General features: G+C 27.8%; 2 protein-coding genes across 2 annotated transcripts; both read left to right on the forward strand.

The window, feature by feature from the left end:
• The first annotated feature begins 247 nt into the window (after window positions 1-247).
• On the forward strand, window positions 248-2554 carry LOC126841038 (lipoyl synthase, mitochondrial). Its single transcript, XM_050577256.1, has 7 exons — window positions 248-636; window positions 728-1048; window positions 1122-1278; window positions 1372-1429; window positions 1489-1647; window positions 2016-2131; window positions 2187-2554. Exons 1-7 carry the CDS (start codon window positions 577-579, stop codon window positions 2438-2440), a joined length of 1125 nt encoding a protein of 374 aa, XP_050433213.1. The 5' UTR covers window positions 248-576; the 3' UTR covers window positions 2441-2554.
• A 1551-nt stretch (window positions 2555-4105) lies between these two features.
• Window positions 4106-15066, forward strand: LOC126843546 (histone-lysine N-methyltransferase SETD1). The gene is made up of 16 exons (XM_050581140.1): window positions 4106-4226; window positions 4326-4437; window positions 4503-5001; window positions 5695-5787; window positions 6332-6509; window positions 6678-7008; window positions 8235-8728; window positions 8806-9175; window positions 9236-9365; window positions 9651-9806; window positions 9867-9968; window positions 10268-10506; window positions 11090-11730; window positions 12862-12986; window positions 13086-13520; window positions 14659-15066. The coding sequence occupies exons 3-16, from the start codon at window positions 4516-4518 to the stop codon at window positions 14830-14832; spliced, it is 3954 nt and encodes a 1317-aa protein (XP_050437097.1). The 5' UTR covers window positions 4106-4226; window positions 4326-4437; window positions 4503-4515; the 3' UTR covers window positions 14833-15066.
• The last annotated feature ends 1207 nt before the right edge of the window (window positions 15067-16273 follow it).

A 16273-nucleotide genomic window follows, 5' to 3' on the forward strand; every position in this document is an offset into this window, starting at 1 on the left:
TATTGATTTTAATTGATTGTTTTAATCACAAAATAGTTTAAATAGATTCTGTTATTCAATTTTGTTCAATCATTTTAATTACACTATTAGCAGCGATGAATTATAAATGAGTTAAATAATGGTTTTAACTCCCTCATTCATGACACTGATATTGGTTTTGGTAATTACTAATTAACTATTTTGTGATAAATTGCAATCAAATAGATTTTATTTGTTTTTTATTAAAACTACAACGATTAACCACTTGTGTGAATTGTGATACGACTGTTATCACCATGGCTGTAGATAGGATGTGGATCTACAACCGTGGTTATAACCACAACCTTACCATATGTGAATTGATACTGTGATTTTTTTTTTATAATATGTAACTGATAAGATGGCCTTCAAATCAGACAGATTAACTTTTAATAATCTTGTATTCTGGATTCTGACGGCTAGAGAACGTCCGTGATATATTTTATCAGAATTGAATATTATAGTTCAATTTTTAAGTCTCGGTGATATTTAGCAATTAGCTAGTCTTTCAAACTTCAGGATTAAATTATATTTTAACAGTTGTAAGCACACATTGAAATGACATCATTAGTTCACAAGTTAGGATCTCATTGGAAAGCGAATTATATTATTTTGCAGGTATATTAAACCGTATTATTATGACATTTATTATAACATTTAAGTGATTTAATCATAACTTCATGCAATTTATTTTGTGGTATTAAAAAAGTGCTCGAGAAAAAAAACATCAATCAGAGATAAATTTCGTGAAACGCTCCAAAGTGGGCCAGATTTAGTAGATTTTATCAACGAAACTCCTGAAACAACAAAATCATATAATGGCAAACTTCGTCGAGCCAAAGGCGAAGAAGAAAGATTGCGTTTGCCACCTTGGCTTAAAACAAAAATACCAGTTGGAGAAAACTTTTCAAAAATCAAAGAACAATTGAGAGAATTGAATTTGCATACTGTATGTGAAGAAGCTCGATGTCCTAATATTGGTGAATGTTGGGGTGGAGGGGAACATGGTACTGCTACTGCCACTATCATGGTAAAATATATAATTAAAAAACTATAATAGCAATAACATAATATTTTGTCGGTAATATTATTTTAATTAATAGTTATTAGGTGATACTTGCACTAGAGGATGTAGATTTTGTTCTATAAAAACTTCCCGAGCTCCACCTTTGCCAGATCCCCAAGAACCTGTTAATACAGCTAAAGCTATTGCATCCTGGGGTCTAGATTATATAGTACTAACATCAGTAGATCGTGATGGTAATATATTTTTAAAGATATTACTATACATATATAAATATATATATCATCAAACATTTATAATAGTTATAAATATTTATTTTTTTATTATAGATTTAGAAGATGGTGGCTCTGCTCATTTTGCAGAAACTGTTGTTGAAATAAAAAATCGGTTTGTCTCAATAATGTACCTTAAAATAACTATTTTTATCTTTAATTTTTTTCCATTAGTAATCCAAATATAATGATAGAGTGCTTAGTACCAGATTTTCAAGGATCAGCAGACCATGTTAAAATAATTGTCGAATCTGGCTTGGATGTTTTTGCTCACAACGTTGAAACTGTGGAAAAATTAACACCCTTTGTGCGAGATCGTAGGGCAAATTATAGGTAAATTGTATAAGTTATAAATGAAAATTGCTTCAAATTTATTTTGTATTTTTTTAAAGTTTATTATTCAAGAAAATTGTTTTTAATATGATACATACATAATACAGTAATAATTAGGATTTAAGAACAATAATTTTAGTCTATTAATCTACTGTAAGATTCCTGAATTTATTTGACAGATGATATTTATAGTTTATAATTAGGAAAAATTATTTTAGTTACAAACTAAAATAATTTTTCTTCTAGTTTATGCTTCTGGTAAAATATTGTGTATAATTTTGTGTAAGGTCCAAGATGTCAAATCTGACTATTTCATTTGTATGCAACTATAGTATACAAAACTTAATGTAATATTTATTTAATTTTAGACAGTCAATGTTGGTGTTGAAAACAGCAAAAGAATTCAATATAAATCTTTTAACAAAATCATCAATCATGTTAGGGCTTGGTGAAACTGATGAACAAATTTTACAAACATTAAAAGGTATTAAAGAATATTATTAAGTGTGTATATTTCATTATTCTTATTGTTTATCTAGATTTAAAAGATTCATTAGTCGACTGCGTTACACTTGGTCAGTACATGCAGCCAACAAAACGACATCTTAAAGTTGTTGAGTATGTTACTCCAGAAAAGTTTAAATATTGGCAAGATATTGGAACTCAAATGGGTTTCATGTATACTGCTAGTGGCCCTCTAGTCAGAAGTTCATATAAAGCCGGAGAATTCTTTATTGGAAATGTATTGAAAAAACGGAAATTAGTAAAGGAAACCAAAACCTTAGTTACCTAATTATTATAACTTGACAGTTATAATTGTTATTGTTATGTTTGGCTATGATTTATTTTGTTGGCATATTTTGTGATAATAAATTAATTACATAATGTGTAAAAATATACGAACTATTTTTGTATTAAATAATAATAATGAAGAAATAAAATATTTCACTATTTTATTTCTTTATTATATATTACCACAATTGTTAAGTTTTTTCTAGAAATTAATTTTAACTCAAATTTCCATTACAACTTTTAATGATAATATTAACTTAATATTTAATGTAAACCAATATGCACATTTATTATTCCTGTAATAAGTAGTAAACATAGTTACCTATAAATTATTGACAAAATAATTTTTAAATATCTGACATAACGTATTTTTCAGTTAGTAATTTTCTTTGCCTTGGGCCTATAGCCTATATTTCACCTGAGCGAAGACCTGTATTCTAAAACGATTTATTTTTCATGTATTTAATTTCTTTAATTAATTGATAGTTACATTTAAGTTCATCAATCATCATCTGATATCTCAATTTTTAATTGATAGTTAACAAAATTCCTCCTTTCTCTTTGACCCTACTAAAATGTTGAATAATCCTCTGATTTTATATACTTACATTTTTCGTATAATTTCTATACTTATAAGCACATGTTACAGTCACTAATACATTCAACAATAATCTAAATATAATAAATCATTAATACTATGGCAGGCAATTTATGTTTAATTATTTTTTTTTTTTAACCTAAATTCAAATAAAAAAATGGATTATCAAATAAATTACTAAACAAGTATATTGGGAAACGTACTTGAACATTACATTTTTAAAATTACGGACTGAAATTTGGGTTCAAATAAAGGTATACCACCTGAACATTTCTGAATTTTTTATTAATCCACAGTTACGGTAATCGGAAATGTGTTTTACTAGTTAGTATACAAAACGAATAAGTTTTCCCGCGTTTAATATTGTGTAGCTGCTATATTACAATAATATACCTATAGTTATTTGATATTATCAACAGTATACCTATATAGAATAAACCATTCGGATGCAGTTGAAGGTATAAAGATAGAATTCAGAAAACGTTATCAACGTTTCAGGCTTAACGACATTTTCTAGTTTTAGGTTTATACCATAAAAGTGTCACTATAGATTAGTAAATGGTAATAATTTGATAATATGATCAATATACAGGCTACAGTATACACTTACGTGATACGTTACTTAATAAACGTAAAAATGTGTAATATTGTACCAGACATGTCGAAACTTTAAAAGCGTCATCGACATGCATCTGCATTATATATGTATAATTATATATATACAATGTATACATTGTATATATATAATTTTTTTTCGTGTGAGTATAGTTACACCGAATAATCATTCCATACCATATTTTGCTACAACTCATTCACTTCGTAGTAGAAACTAGAAATGTAATAAGTCATCACTCATCTCACATCTGTCATAACTCATAACTAAAAAGTATTAGCTGTAAATTTAAATAACGGAATTGTGATTTTCTAAAGAATGAACTATTAAATCAAACTATTGATTCAGTGTGTACAACAGTACAATATTTTTACCATTGTATGTGTCGTTAGTAAATACTACACTGTCGATGTTTATATTTTCGATACCTTTGTAGATTTATGATTAGAGCTTGTGTCCAGTGTCTGGTAACTTGTAAGTTGTTCCGTGTTCGACTGATATTTTATTATAGTTCCTTCGATTAATATGAATAGTTTTTTTGAAATTATTTTAGATACGCTTCCAATTTTGTTTTGGGTAATAATTTAGTTGTATTTTGTTAAATGTTGTACAGTGCATCGTACATTATACATTTTCCATAATCATTTATATTTTATTTGATTATACATTTTTTAGTTGAGCAAGTATTCTTACAAAATTTAGGAAATAGCTAAAGCATAAATTCAATTACAAGAATTACATTGAAATTTGATCACAGAACTTGAATACCATGTCAAAATATTGTGTGGTAAATATTATTTTTTCTACATTTTAAAATAAGCTCATGTTTATATTAGTTTTTAATTTTTCAAGTTTACAAAATGAAATGGAATCGTATCGCAAATATAATAGTTCAAGACACCATGACTCTCGTCACCGTAAACATCATAAGCAGCATCGTCATCACCATCATCATTATAGATATGAAGGCGAGGAAGAATACGAGTCTCACCGCGTACATCAACGACATCACAACCATCACAACAATGAAGAGTACAATGAATATGAGTATAAAAGAATTTCTTCAACAGATAGAATTGAAAAGCCTCCATCACCAATGCAACTTCAGCCCATTAAGAAGCCCACTACTCCACCGCCGATTGTTCCGATTGTTGAAAAGCCTAGGGAACGTAACTGGAGACTTATGGTAGATCCATTTCTCACAAAGGCACCTACTAAAATATATAGATATGATGGTATTGTACCAAATGATTCTTCGTATCCTGAAGTAATAGTACATGATCCACGAACATTCAAATCAAAATCAAAAACAATTTCACTTCCTATTGAATTGCCAGTACCTAAATTTAAGGTATGTATTAAGCAATTTAAGACATTTGTCTATTCAATTATATTACAATTTTATAATTTTATTTGTTACTATTGCATATTATTATTACAAAAAATCAATTAATTAAATGATTCTATTTTTTAACAATGATAATAAATAATTCACCCCTGAAAAACTGTTATATATTTTATAATATTATGCATTAAGTAAGAAAACTTTAAACCATAGTTATTATTATATTACACTTTTTAGATAACTTTCATTAGATATAAAAATAATACAATACTTAATTATGTTTTAGTGTAAGCCTACTAATGGAATCTAATCAACTTATATTTTGCTTAACTTTTCATTTTTCTCATGTCTTATTTTATATAAATGGGGTCAGTCAGCCAGACCTTCATTATCTACTTTACACATCTCTACACCTCATTCATCTAATTTTTCTTTGTTCTACCGCTACCTCTAAAACCCCAAAATAATTTATCTTGTCCATTTTACTATTTTATTTTACTCCCTTCTTTTAAATTTTTTCCTGTTTAGTTAACCTTAGAGACTCTCGTGTTTGAAAGACACATCATCACTCTCAAAAGTTTTTAAAATATTTGAGGTGTTAGAAACCTACAATATTTTTTAGATATTTTAATATTCCAGAAAGTAATAAACGTTATGTTTTAAACAACCTGTGCTATACTTAAATTTTTTATTTTTCAGCTTGATAAAAATTATATTGGTCAACGCCCAGAGGTTGAAGTAACATTTTCAAATCTAAATGACAATATCGATAAAGTTTTTCTTACAGATTTGGTAAGTTGATTATTTAAGATAAATACATATATTTTGGTTTTTAAAATGTCTTTAAAAAAGTTATTTAAATATATGGTTTTATTAAAAATAGTTAATATATCTTGTTTTTTTTCGATTTAATATGTATATAATTAATGAATTTTATAATATCATTTTTTTTTCGAAAATAAAATAATATTTGCACTTATAGATTGTATACCTAAAAATTGAATGTATACTAAATATAGGCCATATAGGACATAGGTCTTTAAAATATTATTTATTAACTATTTTATTAGGTTTACATGTACATTAATCATGTGAAGGGCTGCGGGGTAAAACAATCTTAATAAATTGTTCATTAAAATAAGCTAGTAAACCATCTTATAGTTTGTTTCTTGTTTGCTCCAGACATGCATTTATCATATATTTTTCATTGATTGTGTATAGTTGCTTTCTGGTATAAATTTTTTTTTAACGTCAACATTGAAGTCAATAAAAGTTGCTAATCTCAGTAATATATTTTTTATGGAATATTACAATGTTTGAAATATTTACATTTCAGGTGATCAAATTTGGAAAAATTCAATTAATTCAAATATTTTATCATCCAGTCACTAAAAAACATTTGGGTTTAGCAAAAATAGTTTTTGAAGAAGCATCGTCTGCCAAAATGTGTGTTCAGAGACTAAATGAGTCATCTGTAATGGGAAAAGTTGTTAATGTATTTTTGGATCCTTTCGGTAACTATTTTGTTAAAAATAATTGTGGTTTAAAATCTGCTTATCACATCTTGCACATTAGGGATTACTTGTAGGATTTAGATTATAAAAACATAACTTTATTTACATAACAAAAATTATAGTTTTACATTTTTTGAATACTTTTAATGTATTTTGTTTTGTATATAGCTAATGAGTGCAAAGTAATGTTTGAAAAGTTAATAGAAGAAAAACCAAAACCGCCACCTGAAGAACCTAAAAAAAAAGAGCCTTCTATATCTAGTCGTGATCGGCGGACAGTTAAATCAACTAAACCTAAGGAAGAATCTCCTATCATACCAAAAATAGAGGACAAACCACCTCCTCCTGTACCAGAAAATTACACTAATTTTGGTTATGATTATGCTACGCCATCACCAGCTACAAGTGATCTTCCTTCAGAACAGAGTTACAGTAGCGGATATAACAGTATGAGTGGTACACCTGGGTACAATGGAACTTATCCATATCCTTATAATAGGTAAAATATAGTAAAATTATTGTTCAACGCTAATTTATAAAGACCATAAAAGCTAAATACATTGGTACCCTTATGTTTTAACTAAATGTTCTTAAAACTCACTAGACATCTAAGACTTCTAGTAAAAAAAAACAGTATTTTTATTGAATTATACATATATTTTTATTTTGCCACAGGAAAAATGTGTTTTGTAATATCTTTATAAGTAATAGTCCGATGTTACTGTTTGTTGCATCAAAATGTAGTTCAATTTTCTGTGATGAATTTTTCATGAAAAACCACTTAGTAAAAATTAATTCATCTGGTTGTTGCTCCAAGCTCTTCAATTAATGTCATTATGTAATAAATTGTCGTCTCTTTCAAACCTTTAATTTTTTAAATGATTCATTTTTTTTTTTTTTTAAAGGCTTTAACAGTAAGTCATAAGCCCTTGTTAATGTGTTATTATATTAGTTATTACATTTATAAAAATACATTTCCATTAGTTACTTAAAATAATATTTATATAAAATATACAAATATCTTTTTAAAAATTCAGATATTTTTCTCTGGTGAAATAGTAACATCCATGTCATTGTTTTGTTCAATTAAATTTCTTCTTTGTGTCCATCTGAGGTATTTATATAAATTGTTTTTAATCATTAGGGGACTGTTCGAGTATTTGAAACTTGGAGGAATCTCTTCCTTCTTGAGGTGAATGTGTATTAACTTTAGTGTGTTTCTAGTCCAGGTCCATATTGACAAAATAGTTATTTGCTAAAAATGTCCAAAGAATTCTTAAATGTTCAAAAATTTTAATTTAAGTTATTCGTTTTTACCAAACCGGTGATGATATAAAATCTCAAAAAATTATAAATGATAAAGCTAGTATTATTAAATATTAGTAAGTTTTATAAAACATTTTAAAAATTTAATTTTTATGTGCATTACAAATATGGTTTTAAATTTGAGCTAATACTTTTAAAAAATGTTATTACATTTAAAATTTTAAAAGATGAAGTTTATAAATAAAAATAACTGTCTTAGAAGAGTTTTTTTTTATAGAATAGTTTAACAACATTCTAAATCTATCAGTATAATTACCTTTTTAAATTGTATATATACTTAAACTTTTTTTCTTAATTTAACAGTTGAAACTATAATAGAAAAAAACTACTAAATTATTATTTAGTGTCTTAAATCTTTGTGGTATCAATAATTAATTAATGTATTATATTGTTGTTTAGATACCCATGTAATATTCCTCCAGTTCCAAATAATCAATGGTGGGGAGAATCTAGCCCAGTACCTCCTCCATTGCCTACTACACCTGCACCAAAGTTAGATTCTGAAGCACAGTCAAAGTTGGATTTAGACACTAGGATTGCAATGCTTCTTAATGGAATGAATCAAGGTGCTAGTGTAGAACCAGCGTTCTTGTCTATAGTAAAGAAAGAGCCTGATACCGTACCTGAAGTTCCTGAGTGTATAAATGAAGATGTCGATTTAAGAATCAATTTACCATTACCGCCCGGGGTTAATGACAACCAATCTGATTTGGATGAAGAAAAGCTCAGCAATGAAGATGAAATATTACCTCCTCTCTCTAATCCTCCCTCGCCTTTTCTTTCAAATGAAATATATCTAAAAAGTTTTGAAGTGGCTGTTGAACAGCTTAAAGCAACCAGAGAAAAAGAAAAATTAGAAGCAAAAAGTTTCTTAAATAACACAATAAAAAATGGTAAGTATAGTGAATAAAACATTTTTTAAACTAATAACTACTTTCTATTTAATGGTTTTTTTATGTTATAATTTCAGTGATCAACAAAACGATGCACGATTCTCTGCATAGTGATATCAGTTCTAGTGATGATGAAGCAATGTTAGGAAAAAGTCCGAAAGGAAATACGCCGGATGATGCGATGAGTTTGTCCAGCTTGTCATCGCGTGATGAAAAAATTGTTGAAAATGATCCTAATATACTGCCTAACTATCCTGCTCCTTTGCCAAGTTATCCTCCTCAGGGTTACTATTATCCACCTCATTTTAATAACCATTATGGATATCAGTATCTTCCTTATCAACCAAACTATCATTATGGCCCTCCATTCCCAGGTAGAGATTTTTATGAGCAAGAACCACCGCGAGATAGACATGAGAACAAAAATTTTCCAGCTGAAATTAGAAAGTGTGTATTCAATTTTTTAATTTTTTTCCCAGTAACTGTATTTTTAATTTTCTATTTTAGGCAATTAATGAAAGCTGTCTTGGACGAATTAAGAGTTATAATCAAACGCGATCTTATGAAAAAAATGGGAACAACTGTTGCTTTCAATGCTTTAGATCAATGGTGGGAAGAAGCTGAAAGACAATCTAAAGTAATATTTCATAACATTGAGTAAAGAGATGTACTGAATAGATCTTGGCTTAGTAGGCAGCTTTAAAGGCCGTTCACATAAATAAAAATATTGTTATAATATACATAGATTTTATATAACTGGTCAACGAGTATAATTTTACATACTGTCTACTTAACCTAAATGTGGTGTGATGGGTATAGTCCACCACTAATCTGGCCCAGTCTGCTTCTAGTTAAATACCAATTTTAATTATTATTATTCTTATTAATGTTATTATTATTATTATTTTTGTTTTACTTTTAGACTACTAATGTAACCAATGAAGAACTCAAATCTGTGCAGCCCGCTCCAAACTTAAATAGTATACTAGAAGCTGGAACAGAAGGATTAGAAACGTTAGCTTTGAGTGGGTTAGGACTTGGGTTCAGAGCAGCAATACCTAAAATGCCATCTTTCCGCGTAAGTTTCTGTTTAGTAACTTTGTAAATTATTTAATGACTACCCTATTCATATAATTAGAGAAAAACTAAGGAACCTTCGCCAAAAAAAGACAATCAAGAAGATGTAGATGGAAGTGATCAAGAAGAAATGGTTATAACATCTGATAATGAAGGCAATGATGTAAGTTTCATTATTGATTTTAGACCAGCACCAAGTGTTGCTGTGCACGAAAATGGGCAACAGTTTTTATGCAGAATTAATGTTTCAACAAAGGGTGCTCCATCATACTTTAAATTTGCAGAATGCTGATACTACCATGTGCTGCTCATTTTAACTATGATGAGAGACCACTCTGTTGATGGCAGTAATACCGCATAAAAACTCGCTGCCTGTGCACACCTCTGTTTCTTTGCATTTTTTTTAATTTGTGATTTAACTAACATAATTTATGTACCCTTACTCATTTTCTTGATTTTAAGATTAATGATGATGAAGTTACAAGACCCACATTTGCTGAACGTAAACGTTTAGGAAGAGAATTATTTGAAAGTGATAGCGATTCGTCCACATCAGAACAATCTGTTCATAGTTCTTCTGATGAAGAAGAATCTATTGAAGAAAGTTCTAGTAATGCAGATTCTTGTGAAGGATTTGCTTGGAAAACAAAGCTTAAAAAACTATGTAAATCAATGACATTAGAAGATTTTGATATAGTCAGGTAAAAAAAATTGTCTTCATTATCAATTTCATATTCTGACACCCTTTTTTAACACCCTACACCTTTTTTGCCATAAAATTATTACAATTTTGTAGGTAACATATATAGTTTACTAACTTTTTAATTTCGGAATAATTTGCTGAAAATGGTCACTGGTCAAAAACCAGTTCTGAATAAACAGTTGTTAAAGTTTAAAATTTAGATGAAGTGTAGAGTTAATTTATCAGCGTTCATTTCTCAATCACACTTCACCTCTCACCGTTTGTTTTAAACTTAAATAACTTTAAAAACAATTAATTAAAACTGGTTGTCGACCAGTCAAATTTGTCAGTAAATTGTTTTTAATTTAAAAATTCAATTAAATTATACTTATATTTTGTCAATCAAGTTTCAAAAGTTGATAAAGCTCTTGAAAATAAAAAAAAGACAAATAAATATGACCTATTGTATTCATCAACAAAAAAGAATATCTACAAAATTTTACTTATAATAAGAGTAAACAAGTGTATACCGTTACAAGAATCACTCAGTACCTACTAAAATAAATTAAAATTTGTGTTAAAATTAATTTTTTACTCCTCAGAGAATTAACTCCAACTGGAAATGAAACTCCTATGGCTATTGACTCTTTATCTAGCTCAGATGAAGAAGGATCTTTTGTCAAATATAAACGTAGTGAGAAGGCTGTGAAACGGAAATTATCGGCTGAAAATATAATCGAGGCGCCAGTAGAAACTAAAAAGCGTTTGGTGAATGGAGAAAAACCTACTGAGGAACAACCATCTAGAGTGTTTGCAGACCATTCATATTGTATGCCACAAGAAGTGTATAGTCCTCCTCCTATTCCTGAATGGGAAATGGAAAAAGATACAACAGAAGAGTCACCTAACGTCAAATCTAGCAATTCAATGACAATTGAACAGAGGATGTCAACATCTCCCGATAGAACACTAAATAAAATAAAACAGCCACTGGCTGTTAGAGATAGCAACAAGATAGAACATAATGACCTGTTACCTGCTCAGAAACATCGGGGACACCTAATTAAAACAAAATTATTCAACAGACGAGACATGGTTCAAGAAGCAACAGTTCTCTTTGAATTTCTTACAAAAGGAATTGACATAGAAGATATAAACTATTTAAAACAAAGTTATGAGTCTTTGTTAGCCAATGATACTGTTCACTATTGGTTAAACGAAACCCACTGGGTTAACCATTCAGATATCCTTTTTGTAACATATAATATTCTAGATATTTAAATGCTTGACTTTATTAGCCTATTAGCAAATGATGTAACTCCAAAAAAAATATGTTTTATATATTTTAAAGGACAACAATAAGTGCTCACTGACATAAACATTTTATTATATATTGTCTATGTTCTTCTGAAACTGCATAACAAAATCTTAATTAAGTTTGGAAGTACAGTCTTTGCTATATAGGATCTGACTTTATAGCTTACCAGTGATTTTTATTATTATTAAATACTAATAGAAGGCAACAGCTAGGCCTCTAGCCATATTTGTTACAGGATAAATTAATTGGCCAATTCTATTTAATTTAAGATGATTGATTATTCTATTAATGATGTAGTAAAATGGTTTTGGTCTATGAGATTCTTATAGTGATGGAGAACTGCAACATCTAAAGAATATTTCATTATTTGTTAGTGCTTATACTTAAGTTAGATTGTGCCACAGCTTAACCTTTGCATATGGGGGGGAGGGGATTTACTTAGAATCATTTCATATTTCAGTGCAATGTTGATATGTTAATTTTGAGGCTTTTAATAAAAATAAGTAAAATTAAATTTCAATTTTTTATAATAAATTACTTTTTAGTTGATGTGTGCGTATTCAAGAAAATGTTGGGTTCTTGAAATCTAACCTGAGTCAAGAATTATCTCAAATCTAATAGACATTAAATATTGAGTATTCTTGAAATATTTGAGATAACTTGTCATACAATATTATTTCAAATGCTAGATCCTATAAATAATAGCATCAATAAAATATTTTAAACTCAAGTCAGGTAAAAGAAAGTCAACTGCAAAATAGTTTGAGCCGCTTTAAGATTCTAGCTTTTGGAATTTCACATTATAGTTACTTAAATTTTCCAACCTGATCAAGTTATCTCAAACCTAATATTTTCTGAACCCTCAACTTCTTATTTTTTTTAAATAAGTCACAATAAAAGAAGTATTAAATGAATACAAAAATAAAGTTTTGATTTGATGCACTTTATAAAATATTATTTTTTAATTTAAAATAGAAAGGTTTGACATTTGTATAGAAACATACTAACGTAATATGTTAATTGAATTTAATTAACTTTTCTTTAATTGAAATATACTGACAGCTCTGCCAAATCAAATTCCAAAAAAAAAGAAAAAAGATGACTGGAAAGTTCACGAATCAGGCTGTGCTAGAACAGAAGGTTACTACAAAGTAGACAGTAAACAAAAAGCTAATCATAAGGTATTTTAAAGTTAAAAGTTAATTTGTATACAAATACAAGTATAAATTAGCATAAATGTATCATGCATAATAAACAATAATGATCTGTTTCTATTTTAGTATCATTTTGGCCATACTATTTCTCAATTAAATCGTATCGCAGAACTAAAACGTGTTAAGGAATCAACTGGAAAGATGTTGGCTCTTTCTCGAGAAGCACGTAGCAATCAGCGCCGCTTATTGACAGCATTTGGTGCCACATCAGACAGTGATCTACTCAAATTTAATGTCTTAAAATTCCGTAAAAAACAACTTAAATTTGGTAAATCTGCTATTCATGATTGGGGATTATTTGCAATGGAGTCTATTGCGGCTGATGAAATGGTTATTGAGTATGTGGGGCAAATGGTTCGCCCTGTTGTTGCTGATTTACGAGAGCGTCAATATGAAGCCACGGGTATTGGTAGTTCATACTTGTTTAGAATAGATTTGGATACCATCATTGATGCAACCAAGTGTGGCAATCTAGCGAGATTTATAAATCATAGTTGCACTGTAAGTAATCTATTTTGAATTTTTTCTATATGATATTTACTAGTAAAATACTACCAAAAATAATATTTAAGGAAATTAATTAAATTAGTATTTAATTGGCCATTTTTATTATCTATTAAATATTATTTATCAATAAATATGGGTATATTATAATGTAATAGGGGTAGGATCATAAAAATTCAAATGTTATACTAGCTATATAAATTTATAAATACTCATCTAGACTGGTAGGCCCAGTCCTACCCAAAATATTCTATATATTTATACATCTATTTATATATAAAAAATTAATTAATTAGATAAATCATTCATAACTTTATTTATCAATGGTTTATAGTGGGCCTACCCCAAAAAAAAATTCCTAGCTACGCCCCTGGAATGAAGTATCTATTTTTAAAACTTTTTTTTGATCAACTTTTATAAGACATATAGGATCTATTTTTGTACAAAAACACATGTTCTACTTTAAACGTACTGTCCTTAAGAATACATCGATTTAAGTTTTTAAAAATCATTTGAATTCTTCACAACATTTTCAAGGATTCTGGTCATTACACAATTTTAAAATTATTTTCAGTTAATTAATTATTTCAATATAAAAAAATGCAATTTTTAACTTTTTTCAGCTGAAATAATTTTAAAATTGTGCCATGACTGATGCCTTAAAAATGTTTTGAAGAACTCAAATATTTTTTCAAAACTTAAATCGGAGTATTCTTAGGAACAGTACGCTTGAATTAGAATGAGTGGTTTTGACCAAAAATACGCAGGTGTAGAGACCCCTTAACTGAATAAAAAGTTGATGAAATTCAAATTTTGTTTTTCAATATTAGTTTTAGACATTTCTTTTATACAATATTTCTTTTTAGGTATCTATTTAGGACTTTTGCATATTTTAATGAAGTCCTAATGCTAGTTATAAGTATACATTTTTTCTGTTTAAAAATTGAATGTTTTTATTTTGTCCAAAAAAAGCAGTATAATATTACCAAAATTTCAGATAATGGTTAATTAAATACTCTTGGAGACAGTGGTGTAGTCGTAGACTGTACCTTTGGACAGAGTACACAGTTTATGTTACATGTACATGCTTGTAAACAAGAAAATTATAATCTAATAAATCTTAATTTTGTTTTAGCCAAACTGTTATGCTAAGATTATTCAAATAGAGGGTCAAAAGAAGATTGTTATTTATAGTAAACAGCCAATTGGCGTTAACGAGGAAATTACGTATGATTACAAATTTCCACTCGAAGAAAATAAAATACCATGTTTGTGTGGTACCACGTGTTGCCGAGGAACGCTCAATTAGTAGATTTTCATCAACTAAATTGTACAGTTTTTACTTAGTTATATTCTATAAAACTTATGTACATATGTTTTAACTATATAATAAAACCTATGTAATTGTTTTGTGTACAATATACTGTTTTGGCATCACTTCATTTATTTGAAGTGATTTTTTTTTTTATGTAAATAGTCAATGTATAGTTAATTGAATTTGTATGTATTTGTAATAGATCCAGCTGTTTTTAAAAATAAAATTGTTTTATTAAGTCATGGAATTGATACATATTACACTGTATAAAGGACATAACAAACATTTACATGTAAAAAATTATCTAGTAAATAACCATGAAATGGAAACTAAGGCAGAGTTATAATATAAAACAATTTCAACTAATCATAGTTAACTTTTGTATTCAATTATTAAAAAAGGAAAAACATAGAATACCCATTTTTGAGACTAAAAGAAATTAAGATATTCAATAGTTTGTTTTGTTTTCTATTTTGGCCAAGAGCGGATTGGACCAATATCCACTATTCTTCAGTCTATTAGGGGACAGTTACATAAAGTAGCTTTAAATACAGGCTCTTTTTTTAATTGAAGGGTAATTGTAAATATTACTCTATAATACAACGCTTAGGCAATTGCCATTGATCATTATTATTATTCTTACTAAAATAATTGTATAAAGTTACCACTTGCCAACATGCACATGATGTTTAAATTCAATCTCAAAACAAAAAATGAGACTCTAGAACGACCATTATAAAATAAATTTGAGAGATTTGAAAAACAGGATATACTTGTTATTAAACACCTAATAAAGAATTTATACTTGTAAAATTTAAATTAAAATCTAAGAGTACAGTTCTTTTAGAAGTAGTTTAATGTAATGTTTTATAAAATTTGTATAATTTAATTTCTAAAGTTTTCAATGAAAAAATCAAACATGTATGGTAAACGAGTTAACAATAGTCCTTTATTCTTTCTATCTCTGTTTTACAATGTTATGATATAGTAGTTATATAATTATAAATAAAGATTTGGGTAAATGTAAATTTACCAGAAATTAATATTATTTAAAAAAGTTTTAGCTTAATACTATCATTCATTATAAATCAATGATACACTAAATTAATAAATTACATTTAAATATAATTGTAATGAATAATGTTTAAGTAGATAGATAGTCTAAAGCATTAAAATTATAAATGTACAACATGTATATTTATTTTCTAGTAGTTTTAAAAAAGTATGACAAATTTGACATAAAAATGTACATGTATATTTTATCAACCTAACTTAAAACGTAAAATCCACATCTCTATAGTTATGATTTAATAGCGCAAGAGCAGAGAAAGAGTTTGTTATAATAAAAAGAAACTCTCCTTCTCACACAATGAAATAAAAAAAAATCATGAAAATTGTATACCTAGATAAAACACTACTGGGAATTCTTAAAACA

The sequence above is a fragment of the Adelges cooleyi genome, unplaced genomic scaffold (assembly GCF_023614345.1).
Source record: "Adelges cooleyi isolate 19-005CV unplaced genomic scaffold, UGA_ACOO_1.1 ACOO_flye_CR_arks_rails_tigmint_CR_PRNA_108, whole genome shotgun sequence".
Taxonomy (NCBI): domain Eukaryota; kingdom Metazoa; phylum Arthropoda; class Insecta; order Hemiptera; family Adelgidae; genus Adelges; species Adelges cooleyi.